At 38.4% G+C, this 23749-nt stretch overlaps 1 protein-coding gene across 28 annotated transcripts in view; it reads right to left on the reverse strand.

The window, feature by feature from the left end:
* DLG2 (discs large MAGUK scaffold protein 2) overlaps nucleotides 1–23749 on the reverse strand; it is a 2168441-nt gene that overhangs the window by 831065 nt on the left and 1313627 nt on the right. For 4 of the 28 annotated variants that reach the window (XM_054661592.2, XM_054661591.2, XM_054661587.2 and 1 more), the window contains exon 1: nucleotides 22896–23408. The exons of the other annotated variants lie outside the window; for them this stretch is intronic. In XM_054661592.2, the coding sequence (XP_054517567.1) occupies nucleotides 22896–23216 (321 nt within the window). In that variant the 5' untranslated portion in view covers nucleotides 23217–23408. Of the gene's footprint in view, nucleotides 1–22895; nucleotides 23409–23749 lie in introns of those variants that run through there. 28 annotated transcript variants of the gene reach the window in all.

The following is a 23749-nucleotide window of genomic DNA, read 5'->3' on the forward strand; positions in this document are numbered from 1 at the left end:
ATATTCTACAGAAAAAAACTAAATGGGGAGGACATGAACCTCCTGTCTAATGCCATCTTTCCTTCCCTCCCTGGACCACGCATCGCCACCACCAGAAAAAGAGTCTGCATGTAATAACAGCCATATAACAGACTAGGGTATAAAGGTTCATGAAAGATAATACAGTACACCATTCACCTTGTAACACTGTAACACAATAGGAGGTAAGTTCTAGAAGATACAGAGCAAGACCGGAAATTGCAGCTGTTGGCCTAACTCTCCATATTCTAACCTAGGTCCTTCTTGCTAAACAACCACTCTGTTTTTAATTTATTGAGTTGTATGAGTTTATTATCTTAAAGTTATTAAGTAATATCTTAAAGTTATTATGCATAAGTAAAAATGGGGAAATTGAGCTAGCTTTTTAAAGAACACCTCTTGGCCAGGTGCAGTGGCTCACACCTGTAATCCCAGCACTTTGGGAGGCCAAGGCGGTGGATCATCTGAGGTCAGGAGTTTGAGATCAGCCTGACCAACATGGTGAAACCCCGTCTCTACCAAAAATACAAAAATAAGAAGGGTGTGTTGGCGCATGCCTGTAATCCCAGCTATCCCAGAGGCTGAGACAGAAGAATCGCTTGAACCTGGGAGGTGAAGGTTGCAGTGAGCCGAGATCGCGGCACTGCATTCCAGCCTGGGTGACAGTCTGAGACTCTGTCTCAAAAAAATTAAATAAATGAAAATGAAGAACATCTCTTGCTCTCTATAAGAGACAAAATTTAGGAATATAACGCCATATTTTTTATTTAGCAATAATTTATTAAGGACTTAATGAACGTTATCTTCTGTGTTAGGTAGGTAACCAATCTGTCCTTTGGATAGAACTGCGGTAGCCACACTGGGCTCTGAGCTTGGGGTAAGGGTGGAGTATGCCTAAATTATATCTAGTTGTCTTCCAAATTTCAAAGGAGGTCAAAAATATTTTATTTATTTCAGAATTTGACACATTTACCCCAATAAAATATGATGAAGTCTCAAAAGGTAAAAGAAACGTTAAATAGAACTTTCAGAGGTGTAAGTGAATTATTTTGAAAACTATATTGTTTTTACTTCATCATTAAACATATTAAATTTCCAGAAAACCCATCAGCAATAATTAATTTCTGAGCTGTATAATTACCTAAATAAGTATAGTTCTCTGATCATTTTCATCAACGAATGCAGGCTTGCATAAAATTAGTATGAAAGCAGTGACTCTTTGGACTCAGAACCTGAGCTCTGATTACAAATCAGTTCCTTGGTCATGGTATAAATTAAGGTAAGTTACTTTGCTTCTAAAAGTCTACTTGTTCATCTATAAAATGAGGATAAGATGACCTATCTCCCTATGTTATTTTGGGGGTTATGTTAAAATAATATTAATAGTATATGAGAAATGCTTAATAGTTGGTAGTTGTTAGTATAATTATAATAGTAACATAAAGCCATCACATAAAGCACATGGCATTATCAAATGCCAGGGCTATAAAAGAAACTATGCATCCAGGCTGCCACTTTTTTCTTTCTTATTCATGGCTATACTAATTTTCACTGTATTCTCTTCTGGGGGGGTCTTGATGAAGTCTCATCATTCTTCTGAGCACCATAATCCAGACAATCACTAGGAATCAATCGGAGCTGACACAGTGAAACATGAATCATTTTTTTAATCTACTTGAACTTCCTCATTTTATAGTTGAGATGTAGACACTAAGATTCTGCGAGTTCACTAGGGTGATTCAGGGTCCAGAGTAGTACAGATACTAGAGTCCTGGTTTCTACTTCTGTGCCTTTCATTTCAACACACTCACTCATTTTCTTCTGAATTGTGAAATTCAAACATGAATTCACGTTGGGGGGGTCACATCACTTGATATAATCTGCCACTATAATATTTCTGCTGATCTTTGAATTAAACCACGACCCTTGAAATACACAGCTTACAGAACTGAAACAAGAATCTGTTCAGAAGACTATGCACTCTGTCAAGGCGACTATAATGGTATTCTATCATACAGTAATTTTAGTGATGTGATAATGGATATTATGCCAAGCTACTGCCACTCTGGATAAAGATATCTCATGATGACAGGACATTTTCAGATAATGACAAAATGTGATTTATCAATTTCTACATCAGTTTAGTCAATTGGTCTGGAAGGTGCAGAGGGAATATCTGTTCCCAGTGGCTGAAACGTAGTCCCGAAAACAAAACTTGTTTATTACTATCTTAAAATCGAACTGAAATTTAAAGGAGGAAAAAATTTTAGAGCAATGTTTGGCTTTTTTTTTTCAAAATTCCTCTTAGAATTTAATTAAAATAATCAATATCGACTCTTGAAATAAAATACTTAGAATGAACAACAGACACAGGCCTGTGATATGATTTTGTTACTTGAAACTTAATTGTGAGAAACAGACAGGATTCCACTGTAAATGTTCTCAATCTCTTACCCTGTTTCTCCTTCACGTTTGGAGGAGTTGTTAATGAACCCAATGGATGTTTTCCAGAGATGTACTTATGATTTTTTTTTCTCTTTGAGTTGGGGTCTTGCCTGTAACCTAAGCTGGGGTGCAGTGGTGGTGCAATCACGGCTCACTGCAGCCTCAAACTCCTGGGCTCAAGGGATGTGCCTGCCTCAGCCTCTGGAGGAGCTGGAACTACAGGTGTATACCACCGTGCCTGGCTATGTTATTTTACTTTTTGTAGAGATGGGGTCCCACTATGTTGCTCAGGCTGGTCTCCAACTACTGGCCTCAAGCAAGCCTCTCACCTTACCCTCCTGAGTCACTGGGATTACCATGCCCAGCTGTACTTATGATTTCATATTTCAACTTGAGAGAGAGAGAGAGGAAATAATATGCTCAAAAAAGCTAAAATATTTTTTCAGTAGGGTCAATTGATGATTTCCCTCTCAGCATTCCCCCCAAATTCTTTTTAGCAACTTTCCAAAGGAATCTGGGATATACATCATCCACTGTATTTAAATAAGATATTCCAAATATCTTTCATGAAAGTATTAGAGAAAGGGGTCAAGACCTAAAGAGGGGGGAAAGGGTCAATAGCAGATATTGGGTGGGGATGATCTACAGCCTGTGGTCAGTATCTGGGGGCTTTATTAAGATACTCTCCCAATTTCCAACTTAAAATGTGGTAAATTATAATTGACTTCATAAGATCAATACTCACCCATGTGAGGCAACCTCAAAGAATTGAAAAAAAAAAACACCTAGATGAGCATGATTGATTAATATATTAGCCTGTCTGAAGAAAAATTGAATCAATCAGAAGTTTGGGAGGAGGTTAAGGGTTAAGAATAAAAGAAAAGAACAAGGGTAGTGAGAGAGGCAAGTATTGTCTAGAAATCTAGGAACTTACTAGATGAGAAGGAGTGTGAACATTGGAGTTCAAACATGGCTGCAATTAAAATTTTCTGAAGATGTTTTGACTCCAGGAAGAGATATATAATACCTGGAAGTTATTTTTGGCTTCCTTTATTTTTCTTATCTTCTCACTGTCATATTCTGCCTCAGGAATCCACACTATTTAATCCATCCTTTTTGCTCTACATACAAAATATATCCTCAGTCTCTACAATAGATCCCCATCCCCATTGCTGCTACCTGAGTCCAGCCACCATTATCTCTCGGTTACAAGTACTGCAAAATATCATTCTAACTAGTCTCTCTCCTTCCATTCTTGCCCCTCCCCTCAAACTCATTCTCACTGTATACAATACATCATCTCATGCCTTTGTTTAAAGGAGTCCAATGGCTTTTTGTTGAACTTTGAGTAAAATGCCGACTTCCTTCCATGCCCCCAGTCTACCTGACCCAGCCTTACCTAACCCTCCAAACTCTATTCTCAGCCTTCTTCTTGACACTTTGTCTTGTCCACACTAGCCTTCTTCTATTACAATAACTTGTCAAACTTTTTCCAACCCTGAGGTCCTTGCGTATGCTAGTCTTTTATCTGTAACACCACCCAAGAATTGTCATAAGGTTGCCCCCTTTTCACCTTTCATCTCTCAAGTAGGAACTCAATTGCCTCCTCATTAATACTTTCCTTACTTTAATGTCTATCCAAAGAAGCATCTCTCCAACCTATCCTCCATATCACATTACCATAATTTAATTTTTAATAGCACACCCCTATCTGAAGTAATCTTATTTGTCTACTTGTTAACTTTCATATTTCTCTACTACAATGCCTGTTGTATTTATTGCTATGTTTTCAAGTTCCTAGAACAGGGATTCTTGGTTATACTATCTATTATCAATATATGTTTGCAAATGAATAAACAAATGAATTTTATGAACATGGGTGTTTCCATTCATGTGACAATCATATGTTTCATGCAAATCAATGACTTTTGCATACCTTGATATAAGGTATATTTTAACTAGTCTGAGTCAGTTTCTTGGCCTCAAATCTCCCTAGACACTTAGAATGATTGTCTGGGCTTTCAAAAGGACAGAATGTGAAGTTCAGAGACCTAATCACAGTATTACCTAAAGAAGTCCCTTGCGACCCTGCCTTGCCAAATATAACACTGTTCCACCTCTACCAATTTTTAAAGATACCACCCTTTCAATCACTCAGAAACATTTTCAGGTCCTATCCTGGCAACAAAGTTACAGAAATAAACAAGGTATACTTTGTTTTCTCACAAAGCTTCTAATATGATAGTTGAAACAGACCTGTAAGTAACTACAATGCTAAGTGTAAAGTGGGCATATTTTCCACATTTTGTGGGAGCACAGAGAAATGAAGCCCTCAAATAAGATAACATTAGAAATGATCCTTGAATGATGAGAAAGATTTTATCCAACACAGAAATAGAGTCATTACAGAGAGAGAGAGAGAAAAGCATGAGCAAAGATTTGGCTGGAGACTGCATGGTGGCTTCAGGGAATCAGAGAACAGTGAATAGTTGGGTGTGACCAGAACACAATAGTAGTGGTTGGAGATGGAGCGGGAAATACAGATTGGGGCCAAATTGAAGACAACCTTGAATGCTTTGCTAGGGAATCCAGTTTTATTTTGTAAACTAGTGGTTGGCAATCTGTTTTCTATGAGATGTTCATAAATAAACGTTCATGAAAAAGGGATTTCATTATCACACACATTTAAGAAACGTTCCACATATTTTACCAGTCTCTTGGAGATATAAGCCCCCAAGAGCTTTGAAAAATCCTAGGATAAAAAATAGAGAACTGCTTAAAACATGTTTAATCCAACATAGACCACTCATTAACACTTCCATAGATACGTAAGTGTAAGTCAGATTACACTTAAAGTGAAGCCTTCTTTAAATGATTTGAAGTTGTTAAATCATTTAAATCAGTAAGTGATACAAATAGAACTGAGTGTTAAGATAAATTTGGCAGCAATATTCATAATGGATTGAAGAGATCTAGGAGGCTACAGGTTATTGCAAACAGTTTATGGGAATGATAACACACCAAAACTCAAGCACGGAGAGCAGAAATGTAAAAAGGGAAAATATTTGAAACACTCTGGATATAATTCTATATCAATTAGTGATCGATTAATTCATGAGGGCCCTAGGAATAGAAATGTAATGGATCTGGTGATGACTTCCTGATTTCTGACTTGGCACACTAAGTGAATTGTAAAACAGGTTTGAGTGCAATGAAGAGCAAGAAAGAAGAAGAATGATGAAAATAGACTGAAGGCTCTGAGTGAACTGCAAAGAGTGGTAGGGATCTTAAAGTCAATTGTTATACTTGCGTTTGATTTAGTTATTGGAAAAACGAGTCCATAGGGAACTCCCAATTATGTTGGGTTGTTTTGTAAACTCAAAAGAATCTCTTTCCTCAACGTAGTTACAGTCTTCAACCTATTTAACTGTTATCATTCCATTCAGTCCTTTGAAAATAATGTTTCTTCTACTAGAAACCAGACTGCTGTCATGCTGCAGGTATGTTGTTTTCACTTTTCCTTGGAACAACCAGAAGGTGCCCAGCTTTGATAGAAGAGTCAAGAGAGTTGTTGCATCTGTAAGTTTTATTCTAAATATTAGAATCAGCAGTATAAGAATAACGTGTTTGTAACAGATAAAATGTTATACAATCAAAACCATATAATGGTTTTGATTTTGGGTGGAGGCTGCCTACATTTTAAGACATGTAGACTCAAACTTATCTTTAAATGTCTATATTCAAATTTCATAAAATTCCTATCCCTATGTAAACATACTAAAATAGGAAATTTCCAGGATATTTCCCTTTCCCATCTGATCAGTCACATTGTTTTTCCTCTTCAAGCTCTCTTACTGTCAATTTAATGTCCATATTGCACTCTTCAGCAAACTGTCTACAGATAGAGGCAGATAGCCTGTCTACTTCTGTCTGTTGCATGAATTATTTTTTCATATGTGACTCAATTCAATCTTGCTCACTTATATCAGGGTGAAAAAAAAAGAACATTCAGCTCTTTTCCTTCCAGAGAACAGACACAAGGAAAGGGGTTTCAGTGACAAGAAAGACAGGTGCATAGATCACTCATGACGATGGTTAAGAAGACCCTGCTATATTTAGGATAGGTGGAAATTTATCTTACTAGGAATTTTAAATGGGAACTACTTTCCTATTTGTATTTATTTCCTTAATTCCTTCCTACTTTCCTTCCTTCCTTCCTTCATTCCTTCCTTCCAGTCAAAAAATTAAGCATGTTTTAAATTGCCAACCGGGCATAGTAATCTATTGTGGTAGGTATTATAGAAGACATCATAAGAGCTTCGTAATAGAATACAATCATAGGAAAGGTACTCATTTTAATTACCAAATAAAAGCAAATTACTATAGCAATATTCTTCAATTTTTAACCTATCAAATTAATAAAGGATTTTACAAAGATAAAAACATCAAGAGTGCAGGCAGAAAGACATGTTCATACACTCTTCAAATGGGGGAATCATAAATTGGTAAAGCAAATAGTTTTAGAAGCAATTTGGCAATTAACTCTAAGCTCCATGGGCCAATAATCAGTCTCTCTTATTTTCCAGTATATCCCCATTTATTAACCTAGTGTTTTGTCTTGTGTTAACTGTTTAATAATGAATTGCTGAATGAGTATTGACTGAATGACTATGTAAATATTATGAACCTTAAAAAATTCACACCCTTTGACTCAATAATTGGTCTTTTTCTAAAAATATATCTTCACGAGAAGTGTAGTCAAAAGTTCTAGTACACCAAGGTTTACTTCACTATTGTTTATATTAACTTAAAGAAAGGTAACCTACATGCCCAACATCATGCGTTTTGGTAGAAAAAGAATATTTGGCAGTCATTAAAAAAGATGTCAACAAGCAGCCAACAAACATGAAAAAAGCTCATCATCACTGGTCATTAGAGAAGTGCAAATCAAAACCACAATGAGATACCATCTCATGCCAGATAGAATGGCGATCATTAAAAATTCAGGAAACAAGCCAGTGCGGTGGCTCACGCCTGTAATCCCAGCACTTTGGGAGGCCGAGGTGGGTGGATCACGAAGTCAGGAGATCAAGACCATCCTGGCTAACATGGTGAAGCCCCGTCTCTACTAAAAATACAAAAAAAAATTAGCCGGGCCTGGTGGCGGCGCCTGTAGTCCCAGCTACTCAGGAGGCTGAGGCAGGAGAAGGGTGTGAACCCAGGAGGTGGAGCTTGCAGTGAGCCGAGATCACGCCACTGAACTCCAGCCTGGGTGACAGGCAAGACTCAAAAAAAAAAAAAAAAAAAGTCAAGAAACAACAGATGCTGGAGAGGATGTGGAGAAATAGGAACACTTTTACACCGTTTTACACTGTTGGTGGGAATGAAAATTAGTACAACCATTTTGGAAGACAGCATGGCAATTCCTCAAGGATCTAGAACCAGAAATACCATTTGACCCAGCAATCCCATTACTGGGTATATACCCAAAGGATTATAGATCATTTTACTATAAAGATACATGCACACATATGTTTATTACAACACTATTCACAGTAGCAAAGACTTGGAACCAACCCAAATGCCCATCAATAATAGACTGGATAAAGAAAATGTGGCACGCATACACCAGGGAATACTATGCAGCCATAAAAAAGGATGAGTTCACATCCTTTGCAGGGACATGGATGAAGCTGGAAACCATCACTCTCAGCAAACTAACACAGGAACAGAAAACCAAACGCCACATGCTCTCACTCATAAGTGGGAGTTGAACAATGAGAACACATGGACACAGGGAGGGGAACATCACACACTGAGGCCTGCTGGGGTTGAGGGGCTAGGGGAGGGATAGCATTAAGAGAAATACCTAATGTAGATGATGGGTTGATGGGTGCAGCAAACCACCATGGCACGCGTATACCTATGTAACAAACCTGCATGTTCTGCACATGTATCCCAGAAGTATAATTTTAAAAAATGATGTCAACAAGAAAAATATTTTTCTAACTTAGAAAAATGTTCACAGTATGATGTTAATTTTTAAAAAACATTGCAACATGATGCTAATTTTTAAAAAGAAGTTATATTCTTAACTTCTCACTTAACAGACATATATAAATGAGACTCAAGTTTAGCTAGATATGTGAGCACGTGTCAATAAAAGTTTGTATCTTTCACTGAAGATACATACACAGAGACAGATAAAAGGACTAAAAAGTTGTTACTACATTAACAGTAGTTAACTCCAGGTGGAATTACAGGTGACTTTTAATTTTTAAAAATTATTTAATTCATACTATTTTTTACCATAAGCTTGTATTATATTTAAACTAAATAATACAAATTGTTTTTTAAGTAGCTAAAATATTCAGTTTTAAACTAAAAGGATTTATGATTAACTACTAGTTTTTATTTTATTAAAAAATAAAACTTGGGCCAGGCATGGTGGCTCATGCTTGAAATCTCAGCACTTTGGGAGACCGAGGAAGGTGGATCACTTGAGGTCAGGAGTTCTAAACCAGCTTGGCCAACATGGTCAAAACGTGTCTCTACTCCAAAAACAAAAAAAAAATACACACACAGACACACACACACACACACACACACACACACACACACAAGCCTGCCATGGTGGCGTGTGCCTGTAGTTCCAGGTACTCACAAGGCTGAGGCAGGAGAAATGCTTGAACCTGGGAGGGCAGAGCTGAGATTGCACCACTGCACTCCAGCCTGGGTGACAGAGTGAGACTCTGTCTCAAAAAATAAAATAAAATAAAACAAAACTTGAAGTTGGAAACATAATTTTAAAAATTGTAATTAAGTATGATAACAGGTATTATAGAGATTGAGTAAAAGAGATTAGAGAAATGAAAAATCAGTGTGTAAACATAATCAACTTTAGAGCTAGTATATAAACTGAGCTTTGGACAATGAATGTCATGGATAACTAACTATAATAACCATAACTGTAACAGTCAATGTTGACTGCTAACTGAATAGTGCAGCCTGTCAGAATAAAATGCAAATGTGTTCAATCATAGATTTTTTATGCAATGGTGGTAACTACTGTACTCCAAGCACTTATATTTAATGATGAAAATGATGAAGAAAAAGGTCATGTCGTCTACAACAGAGTATACAGAAACTAATTATAAAATGTATTTCGTGACATTATTTCAACCTTACAGAGAACAACTGACTCCTAAGTTAAACTATGATACTGTGTAAGATCAAAATTTTTGTCCGATTTCCTCCCAAACTATAGTACTCTACCTTTCATCACTGAAATAGTATGACCCACTTGAATATGGAATCTAATTTCTAACCAATGATTCCAATATTTCAATAGCACCACAGAATTGAATAAGAATCTGAGTTAAACTAAAAACAAAACAAATAAACAAAGGAAACAAAACAGTAAATCTGTGTAAACTTAAAATAATATGCTTGTTATTAAGTTGAGCTACTGTGGGAATAGAAGGTGTCATTCTTGATCTTAAGACACCTGCATAATCAGTAACAATAATAAATTCAAACTGATTGAGTGCCTTTATATGCAAGGCCCTGTATTAATATACATTCAGAAATCAAGAACACTTTATTAACTTACTGTTACGTGCTAAGCACTAGGGAAACAGGTAAATAAGACAGGTCATGCTCTAAGGAAATTCAGGTTAATGGCACAGAAACATATTGAAAAGTATCAATACTTATCCATACTATGGTAAAAAGTGATAAATTGTGCAGGTTATCCTGCAAGACATACAGGCATTGAACACATAGTTCCTCTTCTCTACAGCCATAAATGCAGATAAGTCTTGGCCCCAAATCATAATTTAATAATGATGCTACATGAATTGTCATAAAGAGGCCACAAGATTGAACAGCTATGCTACTGTGAGTTAGGCTCCATTCTGGGAATACGAGGAATCTCACACTCTCTAATCAGGGAGACTGAGAAGGAAACTAACCGCGATGTAAGGCAATACTCTAATTTTGCAGGATCCCATGTTAAATAGCAACTTTGAGAGCTCAAATGAAAGGATTAAAGAGGAAGATGCGCTTAATCCAGACTTTTTAAAAAATGGATAGGCTTTGTTGGGCAGAAAGGGACATTCCATCAGGTGGGAAATGGAAAGCCGATAACCTAGCACAGAGGTCAGCAAACTTGTTTCTTTAACGGGTTGGATAATAAATATTTTTCTGACTTTCTAGCCTTACAGTTTCTATCAGAACTATTCAACTCTGCCATTGCAGCACAAAAACAGCTACAGACAATATGTAAAAAAATAAGCATGGCTGTGTTCTAATAAAATTTATTTATAGATAGCATAATTGGAATTACTCATGATTTTCATGTCTGAAATATTATTCTTTTGATTTTCTTCAATATTAAAAATAATTCTTAGCTCTGGAGCTACACAAAACGAAGTATCAGGCTGGATTTGGCCTGTAGCTGTAGTTTGGTGACTCCTGGACTAGTTGGAAGGCAAGCTAACCACACAGATATAATGGTATACAAAACAATATTGAATATCTCAACAAATGGTTCCATTCTATCAGATTCAACCTTTCCATTTGATAATGTTTTGTAATGTCCTCCTTTTTTCATCTGAAATAAAATTCATAGATGATACAACTGACTACACATATTTTTTAAAATGTAGTGCCTTTACCAAAGTAAAAGAAGAAATAAAAAAAAAGTAGTTTATATTAAAATAGTGTGTTGAAAACATAGTGCAGGTTATCCTGCAAGACATATAGGCATTGAACACATAGTTCCTGTTCTCCACAGCCATAATGCAGATAAGTCTTGGCACAAAAACATAATTTAATAATGATGCTACAAAAATGAAAATATGGCAGTCTGTGAGTCCTACTATGCCAGACAATGTAATGATGTAGTGAAATGCCTGCATATATTTATAAAGAATAAATTTGGATTTAAATGGAATAAAAAGACCAGATACCATATTTTACAAAGGGTACAGGAAAATAAAACAGCAGATATATAATAAATTCTAGGTTAAAAATTAGTGTTAGAAAAAGTAATAGCAGACCATTTGTATTTGATAAAACGTCAGAGGAAATAACTTTAGTAGCTGAAATACAGATAATTTAACAAGGAAAATTGCAGATGGTAGGAGTAAGTTAAAAATGTGTCATTCTTGCAGATAAACTGGGTCTTACTGATATGTTTAATGTCAAAATAGGGCATGCCAGTAAGAGAGTCATCTAGCTAGTTATCTGTCTATCTATCTATTTATCTACCTACCTACCTACCTATTCCTGTTTGGAATTCCTTCTCATGAGAAGGCATATATTTGATTTCTAGCACTCTAAAATTCTATCCTTTGATAGGTAATGAGGAATGATAGATATAAACTCTGAAACCTAAGGGCTTATGGGGAAGTGGAGTTTTGATACAAGTTGAGTTTGAGATTTGACACAATATCAGAGTAATATTGAAAAAACAGAAAACTCTAAAACAGAGTTTTATTATCTGACTTGATGACGTCAAGTAATTTGCACAAACAGATTTCTTATTATGCTTTAAAGTGCTTTAAAGATTAATGTATGGTATGGCAATCAAATAAAATATTTTAAAAACAACTTTATTAATGAAATTTGGTGAGATCCCTGTATTTTATGTTTCTATCAAGTTAAAATATTTGAGTCTAGATCTTTTGACCAACATCACTCCTTTTCTGTTCACTAGGGACTAAGGTTAATGATAATGTTTTGTATATTTTAAAGTAGTTAAAATAATAGATTTCACACGTTTTTTTACATGACCACAAAGAAATAATAGATGTTGGAGATGACTGACATGTTAACTACTCTGATTTAATCATTTCACAATGTATACATGCATTGAAACATCACATAGGGCCCCATAAATATATAAATTATTATTTGTCAATTAAAAATAAAATAAAACTTGAACCAAAAAATTAAAATATTTGGTTCCAAATATATTCAAAGGAGTCTCAAATCTCTTTACTTGCATATTTGCAGATGAAATCTATACACATAGATTGATGCAAGAGAGGTGTGTCAATACTAAAATCAGCATTATGTTTTAAGGATGTGGTCTTCCAAAATGGGGAACTGACAAAATTGCTAACAGAACAAAGTGTAATGGTCCCTTGATTTTCGCGGAGTTATAGTCCTAGAAAATGTAATAATCATTGAATCCTTGCAAAAATACTTGTTTGTAAAATTGAGTTTGATTTTAGGCTTAGATAATAATAAACTTTTTTCGTTAATATTCATGACTGTCTAGTGGAACGCTAAAAATTGTGCAGTACATGGGGCAATTATTTGTGGGGCAAGACCACTCTGCACAGAGTGTCTACCATCCCTGACCCTCTTCCCCTAAATCTCAGTATCACTTCCAATCTTTAACAACACTTAAGTACCTCTCTGCTCTTCTAAAGTGCTTTCTCACCAGTCAGAATGGCTATTGAAAAGCCAAAAAATAACAGATGTTGGCGAGCTTGTTGAGAAAAAGGAATGTTTATACACTTTAGTGAGAGTGCAAATTAGTTCAGCCACTTTGGAAAACAGATTGGAAATTTCTCAAAGAACTTAAAAAAGAACTACCATTCAACCCAACAAACCCATTACTGAGTATATACCCGAAGGAATATAAATTATTCTACTATAAACACACATGCACGTGTATGTTCTTTGCAGCACTTTTCACAATAGCAAAGACATGGAATCAACCTAGGTGTCCACCAACGGTAGAATGGATAAAGAAAATGTGTACATTGATAACATGGAACACTATGCAGCCATAAAACAGAATGAAATTATGTCCTTTGCAGCAACATAGATGCAGCTGGAGGTCATTCTCCTAAGCAAATTAACACAGGAACAGAAAATGAAATGTCGCACGTCGTCACTTATAAATGGGAGCTAAATATTGAGTACTCATGAACACAAAGGGGAACAATAGACACCAGGACTTACTTGAGGGTGGATGGTGAGAAGAAGGTGAGGATTGAAAAACCACCTATTGAATATTATATTACTGTGTCCGGAATTGGTGTGTTCTTGGTCTCACTGACTTCAAGAATGAAGCTGCAGGCCGAGGCGGGTGGATCACGAAGTCAGGAGATCCAGACCATCCTGGCTAACACGGTGAAACCCTGTCTCTACTAAAACTACAAAAAATTAGCCGGGCGCAGTGGAGGGCGCCTGTAGTCCCAGCTACTCAGGGCCCTGAGGCAGGAGAATGGCGTGAACCCAGGAAGCGGACCTTGCAGTGAGCCGAGATCGCGCCACTGCAGTCCGGCCTGGGTGAAAGAGCGAGACGCAGTCTCAAAAAAAAAAAAAAAAAGAAAGAAAGAAAGAAGCCGCGGACCCTCGCGGTGAGTGTTACAGTTCTTAAAGGCGGCGTGTCTGGAGTTTGTTCCTTCTGATGTTCAGATGTGTTTGGAGTTTCTTCCTTCTGGTGGGGTTCGTGGTCTCCCTGACTCAGGAGTGAAGCTGCGGACCTTCGCGGTGAGTGTTACAGCTCTTAAGGCGGCGCGTCTGGAGTTGTTCCTTCCTCCCGGTGGATTCGTGGTCTCACTGGCTTCAGGAGTGAAGTTGCAGACTTCTGCGGTGAGTGTTACAGCTCACAAAGGCAGTGTGGACCCAAAGAGTGAGCAGCAGCAAGATTTATTGCAAAGAGCGAAAGAACAAAGCCCCCACAGTGCAGAAGTAGACCCCAGCGGGTTGCCACTGCTGGCTCGCGGAGCAGCCTGCTTTTATTCTCTTATCTGGCCCCACCCACATCCTGCTGATTGGTTCATTTTACAGAGAGCCGAGTGGTCTGTTTTGACAGGCGGCTGATTGGTGCGTTTACAATCCCTGAGCTAGACACAAAGGTTCTCCAGGTCCCCACTAGATTAGCTAGATACAGAGTGTGGACACAAAGGTTCTCCAAGTCCCCACCAGAGTAGCTAGATACAGAGTGTCGATTGGTGCATTCACAATCCCTGAGCTAGACACAGGGTGCTGACTGGTGTTTACAAAGTTTGAGCTAGATACATAGTGCCCATTGGTGTATTTACAATCCCTTAGCTAGACATAAAGGTTCTCCAAGTCCCCACCAGAGTCAGGAGCCCAGCTGGCTTCACCCAGTGGATCCCGCACGGGGGCCACAGGTGGAGCTGCCTGCCAGTCCCGCGCCGTGCGCCCGCACTCCTCAGCCCTTGCGCGGTCAATGGGACTGGGTGCCGTGGAGCAGGGGGCGGTGCTGGTAGGGGAGGCTCCGGCAGCACAGGAGCTCACGGAGTGGGGGAGGCTCAGGCATGGTCCCGAGCCCTGCCCCACGGGGAGGCAGCTAAGGCCCGTGAGAAATCGAGCCCAGCGCCGGTGGGCCGGCACTGCTGGGGGACCCAGTACACCCTCCGCAGTCGCTGGCCCGGGTGCTAAGCCCGTCATTGCCCGGGGCCGGCAGGGCCGGCCGGCCACTCCGAGTGCTGGGCCTGCAGAGCCCACGCTCACCCGGAACTCACGCTGGCCCACAAGCATGGCGCGCAGCCCCAGTTCCCGCCCGCGCCTCTCCCTCCACACCTCTCTGCAAGCTGAGGGAGCCGGCTCCGGCCTTGGCCAGCCCAGAAAGCGGCTCCCACAGTGCAGCGGCGGGCTGAAGGGCTCCTCAAGTGCCGCCAAAGTGGGTGCCCAGGCAGAGGAGGCACCGAGAGCGAGCGAGGGCTGTGAGGACTGCCAGCACGCTGTCACCTCTCAATACTACCAGGTTAATGAAGTAATTTGTACACCAAACCCCAGGAACATACAATTTACTCATGTAACAAACCTGCACATGCACCCCCCGAGCCTAAAATGAAAGTTGGAAGAAAAACATTAAAAAATAATTTCTAGGGGCTCTCCTCTCTCCGTCTGTCCTTGGGAATCACTGGTCTAAATTCTGAGTTAAAAAATAGGTTTATGTAACTTTTTGTATAATGTCCAACAGTTAATTATCAATAAATTGCATGCCTCATAATTATCTGACAATAATGACTCTACATATGAGCACAGAAGGGCTAGGAGAGGGAGGGCAACTTATAACAATAAAAGGAAAACTTAATTCCGAGTTTAAGGACATGGACCAATTCTGCCACAAACTGAAATGACCCTGAGCAATTACCTTAACTTTTCTAGGGTACAGTTTCTCTTTTGGAAAATGTACTAGGTGACTACTAAGATTCCATACAGTTCTGATATAATTACAAAACATCTAGATGCCTTTAGGAAACCAAAAGAGTGGAACAAAGTAGAGAATGAATGAGAATAAAACCAGGTGAGGCTACACTTGTAAGAGATCAAATAATATCAGAAAAAGAGGATGGACAATGAAGAAGGTGGTATCAAACAGAGATTTGATTCTTGGCATGATGGATACATAGGGAGATAGAACGTTTGTATGAGATTCACACTCAGCAATGTGAGATGATGCTCTTGTACTAAAGACAGTGTCTCTCCGCACTTTTATTTTGTATTTATATTAAATTTACAATAGGTGGTTCCCAAATACCACAAATGTTGCAAACTTGAATTCAATTTACAAGTTACACAGCAAGTATCTTATTCTGGTGTTAAGTGCTGTGGGAATCAACTCCAGCTGCTTCAGATCTACATAGTTCTTAACCATAATGAAGGAGGGAAGCGATCTTCAGAGACCCAACTCATTCAGGGTTCCTGAGACCAGAAAATAAAGTAGGCTAAGGGAATCCAGGATTCTGCAGGGGAATGCCAGTACTCCCAACCATGTAGAACATCCCAATGCATTAAGGAATTTCTGTTAAATTAGAGATTTACAGAGGTCTCCTTAGGGTATTTTACCTCCCAGCATACTTCAAAAGGTCTTATTTTTGCAAGACGCGGTGGAGAGAATAAGGAAGTCATACACACCTGCATGTGAAATGCATGCTACCCTTATCAGTGGTGTGATCATAAGCATTACTCTTAGGTTCCATTTACATCTTCAAAATGGAGATAACAACATCACTCTGTTAGTGTTATTGGGAAAACTGAAGGAAATGACCAATGTCATTTCCTAGCACAGTGTCTCACACATTGTGAGCATGGTGAGTATGCAATAAATATTGTCATTTTTGTTCTTTTCTTTCCCATTCTGTGTGCTTGGCCTCTCCTTGCCCTATCCCAGAGAGAATGCTCTGCTTATGTCAGCATCCAGCAATAAGAGTGCTAGGAGTGTTGACCAAATGGCTTCACATCCGCCACAGGAATACTTACAGTTTTAATTCCTTCTGTGTTATCACTTGCTCTCTTCTGTTTCCCTTACCTGGGGGACAGCTGCTATTTCCCAGAGACAAGAAAGTCTTATTCTTCCTTGGTAAGGGGCTGCCTTTCTAAGAGGAGTAAGTCGAAGCAGGTGCTGAGTTAAAACAAGCTGTCAGATCATTCTGGCTGAGCATAAACTGAGCCTAAGATTTCATCCTAGGGCAACCCTACTTCTTGGACTAAAAAGTCCTCCGCACTCAAATTGCTGCAAACTGCTGGTTCTGGAGTTGCTGCAAAGGAACTATGAGGGGAGATTTACAGAGCTTGGCTAAATATTTTGAACACAGTTGTTCTTGCAGAATTTTGCTGAGGAAATCTTTCAGCATTTCCTTACCTCTAAATACAAGCTTATGGGAATGCTACTTCATCAACACAATTCTATTTTACATGATTTTTTTTTCTAGCATGCACAGTTGTAAACTGCTGAGAACCTTGAAGGACATAATGTCACCTCAGTATCAGCATCATGTGGTACTATGCCAAAAGTTTCTGGACAGTTGCCTAGCCTAGCCTTTATCATTATAAGGAAGACATCAAAAAATTCAGTGGAAAATCCATAAATTCTAATGAAAGAGCACAATATGAATGATGAATTTGCTGGACAGTAAGTTCTTCAGGATAAAAAACATACTTTAGATATCATTAACAATAATAAATACGATTTACTGAGTAATTGTGTTCTAAGTGCCATACTGGGGTTTTTATATACCGTATTTTCAATTCTTATAACATTTCCCTGCAACATGAATGTATTATCCCAAGTTTTGCAGAGGAGAAAAATGAGGCTTAGAGAGGTTAAGCAAATAACGTCACACAGAGCTAGTAAATTCAAATTTGAGATTGTCTGGCTTTTAAGCATAAAACATTTCCAAAGTGCTTCCCAATAATTAATAAGTATCAGTTGACACAGTCACATACTATTAGTACTGGATGAGATTTGGGTGTTCATCTAGAAAACCAGCTGTCTTACAAACAGAGAAACTGAGGCTCAAAGGGTTAACTGATGATGAAGCATAACACATAGAGAGTGGCAGAGCAGGCACTCAAACTTCATGAAGTCCTCATCAAGGCCCACCCGGCTCTCTCTGACCAGGCCCCACCCTCCTCTCCAGGCATCTCTTTTAATGACCCTGCTCTCACAGGGCTCAATGTTCCGGGCAAATAGAACTGTGTGCACAGGCACCAAGGTGTTACATGCTTTTCTGTATTTTTCATTTCTGCTCAAAAATTTATCTCTTTTTATCTGCTTAACAAACACGTACAACATTTTTAATTCAATTTAATGCCATCAAAGTATCACTACCTCTATGAAGCCCTCACTGATCCATTTCTCTTCTCTTCCCAATCAAAAAATGTATTAAGAAATAGATTAGTAATAGCCAATGTTTACTCATTCATTTATTACTTAAATATTAATTGAGCCTCTACCATATGAAAGCACTATGCTAACATTTTGTTAATCATTCATCACCACAACTCTCTGAGGTAGTTGTTATTTATATCCTCATTTTATAAAACAGAAAATCTTGGCTGGGCGCAGTGGCTCACACTTGTAATCCCAACATTTTGGGAGGCTGAGGCAGGCAGATCACAGTGGGTCAGGAGTTTGAGACCAGACTGGCCAATATGGTGAAACCCCATCTCTAATAAAAATACAAAAAAAAAGAAAGTAGCCAGGCGTGGTGGCGCGTGCCTGTAGTCCCAACTACTCAGGAGACCGAGGCAGGAGAATTGCTTGAACGTGGACGGCAGAGGTTGAAGTGAAATGAGGTGGCACCACGGTATTCCAGGACCAGTGCGAGACTGCATCTCAAAACACACAAACAAACAAACAAAACAAAAAAACCCATAAAATCTTAAAAGTTTAAAGAGATGCAGTATTTTTTTCCAAGTATTTCAATTTTTTTACTTCTCTGTGGTTCCTCTGTATTCTGAATATGCATTCATTGTGGTATCTGCAGCAATCTCTGAAATTTTGCTTCGCTTCTAAGTTGTGACTTACGATGATATAATTATTTGTATATCATGGTATACATGGTATATCATTTGCTAAATTTTATAGGCCATTATAGGCTGTAAGCTCCACAGTAGTAGGAGAGATATCTACTTTCTTTACAATTTTATTTTTTATTTTTTATTATTATTAGTAGTAGTAGTATTTTCAAGATGGAGTCTTGCTCTGTCACCAGGCTGAAGTGCAATGGTGCAATCTCGGCTCACTGTAACCTCCACCTCCTGGGTTCAAGCGATTCTCCTGCCTCAGCCTCCCCAGTAGCTGGGACTACAGGTGCCCGCCACCACGCCCGGCCAATTTTTTTGTATTTTTAGTAGAGACAGGGCTTCACCATGTTGGCCAAGATGGTCTCGATCTCTTGACCTCCTGATCCACCCACCTCGGCTCCCAAAGTGCTGGGATTACAGGTGTGAGTCACTGCACCCGGCCAATTTTTTTCTTTTTTCTTTTTTTTTTTTTGAGACCAAGTCTCACTCTGTAGCTCAGACTGGAGTGCAGTGTCACCACCTTGACTCACTGCAACCTCCACCTCCTGAGTTCAAGCAATTCTCGTGCCTCAGCCTCCTGAGTAGCTGGGACTATGGTGTGCACCACCACGCCGGGCTAATTTTTGTATTTTTAGTAGGGACAGGGTTTCACTATGTTGACCAGACTGGTCTTGAACTTCTGGCCTCTAGTGATCCACCTGCCTCTGCCTCCCAAGTGCTGGGATTACAGGCGTGAGTCACCACACCCAGCCTGTTCACTATAATATTATACACACAAGGCCTGACAGAATAGTACATAGTAGGCATTCAGTACATGATAGTCAAAGAAAGAAAGAGAGAGGGAGGAAGAAAGGAAGGAAGGGAGGGAGGGAGGGAGGGAGGGGAGAGAGAGAGAGAAAGGATGGAAGGAAGGAGGGAAGGAAGGAAGGAAAAAGGAAAAGAAAGGAAAGAGAAAGAAAAAGAAAGAAAGAAAGAAAAAGAAAGAAAGGGGATACGAAAGGAAAAGAAAGGAAGAAAGAAAGACAAATGCACAAAACTCTGGTCTCTGAGTCTCCACTGTTCTGTGCTGCTTCCCTAGATTAGTCTGCATTAGGAAGAAATGCCACATAAACAATGATGGACATGTTTCTTCCCAAGGCTGACACTAACATCCTAGATGTACATTTTGGAACGCACTTTTGGGCACTATAATTTTCTATTTCCTTACCTATGATTATGGTTATATTAATTCTACAGATCCAAATGGAATGAAAACTTATTTGAGAGGGACAGAAGCTGATTTTCAGACCTGCTGAGGAACAACATAATGACAGAGTCCTGTTAGTACACAGTACCCCAAATAACAGGAGTTTGGAAAAGAGCCTTAGGAGGAACTCAAGTCATTACTATGGCCCTCTGTTATAGCAGCTGGAAATCACACTGCTGATTTCCACGTAATACTGCAAATATCTCCGAGGGCAAGATCCAAGCTCCCAGATGCTTAACAACCCTCAGGCACGTTCTGTACCACATGTGAGTCCCTGAACTATTTTAAAACATGCACTATTCTTCTTTATGCTTTATCAAGGATTCTAATGTTTAGTATCATTAGCCTCCAGCTTTAGGTTTTACAATATTTCACAGGATATTCCCAGTTAATTTAAGGGGTAAAAAGTAGTATCATGAAATTCTCAAAACAGCCTTAGTTTTAGTGGACACATGAATACATATAGGTACACACATGCTCTTATTTTTGTGATAATATACGTAAGTGTATAGTACTTACACATCTCTATATAATTTAGATATTAGATGTATGCTATGGATGCATATATAAATGGAAACAGATCTATAAATATAAATATATCAGTAGTTTTGAGGACCTACTAGAAGTAAAGGAAATAAAATTTACATGAAAAAATACTTTATATGGATAGAATGCAGCATTCTTTGGAAGAACAAGCTGATATACTCTAGGACAGAAAAATTGAAATAATATAGAACTCTAATTTTTATATGTGTGCATATATATGCATATATATACTTACATATACATAAAATATGTTAATATAAATAAGTAGGTATAGTGAGACATTTGAATACATAAAGTCTGTGTGTATGTATGTGTAGAGACAATTGAAATTATTTAACATAATGTATTTGAAAGTTTTCAAGCATTGGTGAAGATGGATTAATCAATTTAGCATAGCACTTTTATAGGACTGAAATGGTAAAGGGTGGAAGGGTCTGGTAAGTGAAGTGTGTTAAAACATTGAAAATCCTAAAAGATATGGTTTCATAGCTCCAGTATTTGTGGATCACTATTAGTCCCAGCCAATAATACAGTACATGTGAATGGGAGGGAAAATGTATAGAAATGCTTATGCAAAAGAATAAGGAGAGATGGTGGCTACCTCAATTTGTTGCCTTCTTATATGTCACTGGATCTCTAATTATCAGTATACGGTCTATTTCAATTCTTGAAAGCATTACATGGCTGTAAGTTTCAGACAAGTAGGAGGCATTGTTAAAAACTAAGGAAATAAAAGTTTCCCTCAGTTGATGAAAAAATATGAATATTTTTAGAGTTTGCTTATTATAACCTAGTATTAGAGATTTGGGTTTGGGAAATTACCATTTATGAAATAAAAAGTATGTTACATCTTGGATTAAAATAATTGCAACAATAAAGCAAGTTTGCTTCCTCTGCTCTGTGCAACAACCATAAGCTAGATGCTATTAAGTAGGCTTGCTTCCTAGCCTATGTGAGCCTTGAGAATTTAATGTAATCAATACAGAGATATAAGCTAAAGACATTTAAATGAATGTATTTGTTAAAGAGTATACACAGTGTTCACAACTGTTAAGACTTTTTATTCAGTTTGGAATTCATGTTAACTTTAAATAATAACTGCATTTCTAAATGTCAACCTCCATTTTAAGCCAAACCAGTTTAATAATAAAATGATAATATATTTTTTATTTAAATCAGGAGGCTGAGATGCTCTATCTCTCTAAGCAAAGCTTATAATTCCATGCAAATCAATCAAAAGCCATATATATGGCTATGCATATGTAACTATATTATTAAGACCAGTGATAAATGACCTTCTTGGAAGTACTTTTTAAAAACTATTATTAAAATTAAAATATTCTCTGCACCTGTCACCATAACATTTTATTCATGATCAATATCTACTTCTCCACTATGCTAAAAATCATATTAAAATTGAGATTGAATTTTTCTGCAAATACAGCTTTTCTTCTTTTCAATACATATTAAAGAACAGTCATTGTTCTGTATGACAGTGACTACAGGTGTATTTTATTTATATTTTACAGCATTTGCAGGAAGTTATTTTCTCTCCTTTAAATGAAGAGAGAAAAAAATGAGCCAATTTTATTTCTGATAAAATGATAGTAGTCTGGGGGCTAGAATAACCTAGGAATCAAATTAAAGGTATCTGCACATCTGCTTTAGAAATGCGTTACAGAAGAAAGAGAGCTATAGATGTTGATATAAACTTATTGCTTCTCCACGAATAAATTAAGTGCTTAATTCTTTTATTCTGAGTTTAACTATCCTCTATTTTGCTCATAATTATTCCTTTTCTTTGTAAAATTAATTTAGTGTAAATAATTGTTCTTCTCCATAACTGAAAAGGCATACAGTATTATAAGAGTAAAATTAGAATAGCATACTTCAAATCACTGTTTTCTATAGCTAAAGAAACAAATGTTCTTTTGCCTTTAAAGAGATGGAAAGTTTAGTTAAAATTTATTTTTCTCTGCTCTTTAAAAAAATAATAATAAATAGGCAGGATAGAACAAAAGTTAAAAATGATTAGAAGTAAAAGGGCTGCTAAAAGACTATGATAAAAAATAATATAACCTGAGGACTAGAGAAGTTGAACTTGATGAAAAGTCAGTGAAATAAACTGAGCACGGCATCCCTAGACTTTCACAGGCCACCAGAGGTATGAGCCCACAAACATGTGTGAAAATGACAGGTTTTTCTTGGCCTAATATTTTACATACAGGCATACCCATGGTACTCTGCAAAGTTTCCAAGCCATTCTAACCTTAAACAACTTGCTCTCACTTTCTTCAGACACTCAAGGGAAAGTCATAAGGAAAAGGCTCACCTGTGCTGGGCTGAACCAACCATGTGGGCAGGTACAATGCTCCCCACAAGTCCCTTTGCCCTTGGTGCTCGTCTTGTGGGGGCTTTTCCGCACACTGTCCCACAAGGTCCTGTGGAAGCTGGACCCCCCGGTCCTGTTTGAAGCTGGGCCCCCTGGTCCTGAGGAGGGCATGGTCTGAGAACTGTACCCGAGCCCCTGACAGTTCCTCTGCCAGCCACAAGCGCAGTGGGCATCCCTGATCAGGGTGGGCGCACTCCTGCCGGCATCCATCCCATCGGACCCCCGGCTGCAGCTGTGTTGCTTGGTGAGGTATGCATTCATACTGCACTGATGCCTACTCTTTCCTTTGGTCAGCTCTGCACAGAAATGTCTCCTCCCTCACACCCCTTTCTTCCAGCCAGTTGCAAAAGTCTTTTTTCCACCGTGGATCCCTCAGTATCTTTGACAGCTGCTATAAGCAGTGCATCGTGGGAGCAGTGGGAGCAGCGAGAGCAGCTCCGCACAGCATTATCTGCGGGCTGGTAGCTCTTTGTCAATAGATGACTCAACTCACAGAGCAACTTGACAGTATCCCTGCTCTAGGCAGAAGCAATCAATGCTCCACACAGCTGGGCTACAAGACTGTACACTGTGTTACAAACCCTTTTTGGATGGAGCCCTACAGTAAAGAATAACTCTTTGCTGTTTGGCATTCCGGCTTTTCCCTTTCCTTGCCGATCCCCACACAAAATACAAACCTTAGGAAAGAGAACTTATTATGAGATTCTTATGAGATTAGTAGGACCCTTCTTTCCAGAAAGGATGCATCTAGGCTTAAACTTTATAGCATAAGCAATAAAAAATGATGGGAAAGT

The sequence above is a fragment of the Pan troglodytes genome, chromosome 9, assembly GCF_028858775.2.
Source record: "Pan troglodytes isolate AG18354 chromosome 9, NHGRI_mPanTro3-v2.0_pri, whole genome shotgun sequence".
Taxonomy (NCBI): Eukaryota; Metazoa; Chordata; class Mammalia; order Primates; family Hominidae; genus Pan; species Pan troglodytes.